Source organism: Fonticula alba (assembly GCF_000388065.1).
Source record: "Fonticula alba strain ATCC 38817 unplaced genomic scaffold supercont2.1, whole genome shotgun sequence".
Classification (NCBI taxonomy): Eukaryota; order Rotosphaerida; family Fonticulaceae; genus Fonticula; species Fonticula alba.
The window spans coordinates 711,476-713,413 of NW_009242971.1; the positions used below are offsets into that span (position 1 = coordinate 711,476).

General features: G+C 66.9%; 1 protein-coding gene across 1 annotated transcript in view; it reads left to right on the plus strand.

Annotated features, from left to right (window-relative positions):
- Positions 1 to 1,453, plus strand: part of H696_00148 (hypothetical protein) — a 3,546-nt gene extending 2,093 nt beyond the window's left edge. Inside the window, exons 4-6 of the mRNA XM_009493983.1 lie at positions 388 to 702; positions 824 to 881; positions 1,058 to 1,453. Coding sequence (XP_009492258.1) covers positions 388 to 702; positions 824 to 881; positions 1,058 to 1,407 — 723 coding nt within the window. The 3' untranslated portion in view covers positions 1,408 to 1,453. The remainder of the gene's footprint in view (positions 1 to 387; positions 703 to 823; positions 882 to 1,057) is intronic.
- Positions 1,454 to 1,938: the final 485 nt, after the last annotated feature.

Below are 1,938 nucleotides of genomic sequence, written 5' to 3' on the forward strand. Positions count from 1 at the left end.
GCCGCCGAGCGTGCGACCGCCCTGGAGGCGGAGTTGAGCTCTGCCGCCGAGCGTGCGACCGCCCTCGAGGCTGATCTCGAGAAGGCTGCCCAGGGCACTGCCGCTCTCGAAGCTCAAGTGACCTCGGCCACCGAGCGAATCACCGCCTTGGAGGCTGATTTGTCTTCCGCCACCGAGCAAGCGTCAGTCCTGAAGGCCGACTTGGACGTGGCCACTGGGCGTGTGTCAACACTGGAGACTGACCTTCAGGCGGCCACTGAGCGCATTGCCATGTTGGAGGCGGATGTTCGCGACGCGCAGAATGCCCCGGTTGTCGATGACACCGCTGGCACGGCCGCCCTGGAGGCCGATCTCCAGGCTGCTTCCGAGCGCACGGCCGCCCTGGAGGCCGATCTCCAGGCTGCCCATGAGCGCGTCGCTGCCCTGGAGGCCGAGCAGGCCGGGCAGGCCGAGCAGCTGGCCAGCAGCCAGGCGCAGCTGGCCAGTGCCCAGGCCGAGACCCAGGCTGTGCGTCAGTCGCTGGCCGATACGGCTGCCGAGGCGTCCGGCCGCATTGCCCACCTGGAGGGCCAAGTGTCCATGACCACCGAGCGTTTCGAGCGCCTGGCCAAGGCCTTCAGCGCGGAGAAGGCCCGCCTTGCGCAGCTGACCGCCGAGAATGAGGAGCTGGTCCGCCGTGTCGCCGACCAGGCCTCCGCCGAGGTATGACCAACCCCGATCTCTCTCTCTCTCTCTCTCTCTCTCTCTCTCTCTGCCCCCCCTGCCCCCTTCTCTCCCCTTCCCTCTGCCAGGTGTCTAACGCCCTCTAATATGCACGCCTCAGTCGTCTGCTCCCGATGCGGCCCCGACTGAGGACACGACCGAGCTTCAGTCGACCAAGGGTACGCTCTGCTTCCTTGTTTGCCTCTTCCTCCTCCTCCTCCTCCTCTTCTTCACCTCTCTCTCTTCCACCTCCTTGTCCCTCTCTCCATGCCACCCTTCTCTCCTCCGCCTTCCGCCACTGCTCCTGGCCCATAGCTGACCCTGTGCACATACGCGTGGACATCACACCTGCCAGATCGCCTTGCCGAGGTTGAGCGCGAGCGTGACAACCTTCTGGCCCAGATCCAGACCCAGGCTCGGGAGCTGGAGGACCTGAGCACCGAGCGGGCGGCCGTCACGGGCGCTCTCGACAAGGCCAACTGGCTGATCGCCGCCCTGACCGACACGGCGCAGGTGGTTGAGTGTGTCCCCCCCGGGGCCGATGGCGCCGAGGAAAGCGAGGCCTCGGAGGGGGGCCTGCTGCCGCTGGCAGATGGCAAGTCTGCTGCCTCCCGCCGGCCGGTGGGCGAGGACGACATCACCGACGACGAGCCCGAGATGGAAGCCCCCATGTCGGAGGGCGATGACGAGCTGGAGTCGTACTGATTTCGTGGCTCAACCCAGCACCCATGAATGTTATTTTGACCGCATATTGCCAACGCATCGGGCTTTGGGCTGCGGCCACCCAGGACGGGGAATGGCGGTCGGGCGGCAGCTGTGTCGGATGTGCTGTCCTTCATGCTGCCCGTGGTGTGGGGGGTTCGGCCGGGCGGGCAGGCGGAGCAGTGGTGTTGTGGCTTTGGAGAGCGGCAGAGGGCGGCACAAGAACAGCGGGTGGCGGGGGGCGCGAGCACGTTTCAGCGGGCGAGTGGTGTTGGTGGTCGTCCTCCATCTCTCGCCGCGCCCCTCGGGCCGGCCTTCTGGTGTGGTGGGGGTCCCGGGCAGAACGGGCCGAGGGTCGATTCGCGCCATGGCCGAGGGTTTAGAAGCCCAGCAGAGAGCCGGGCGCCGCATCCGTGCCGCGGGATGGAGCGGCTTTTTCTCTGACCATCTCCAGGGGAGAGCCGCCTCCGCCGCGGCGTCTTGAGTAAAGAGAATTTGCCGGTTCCCCCCTCTTTCTCCTTCTTCCTCCCCCCC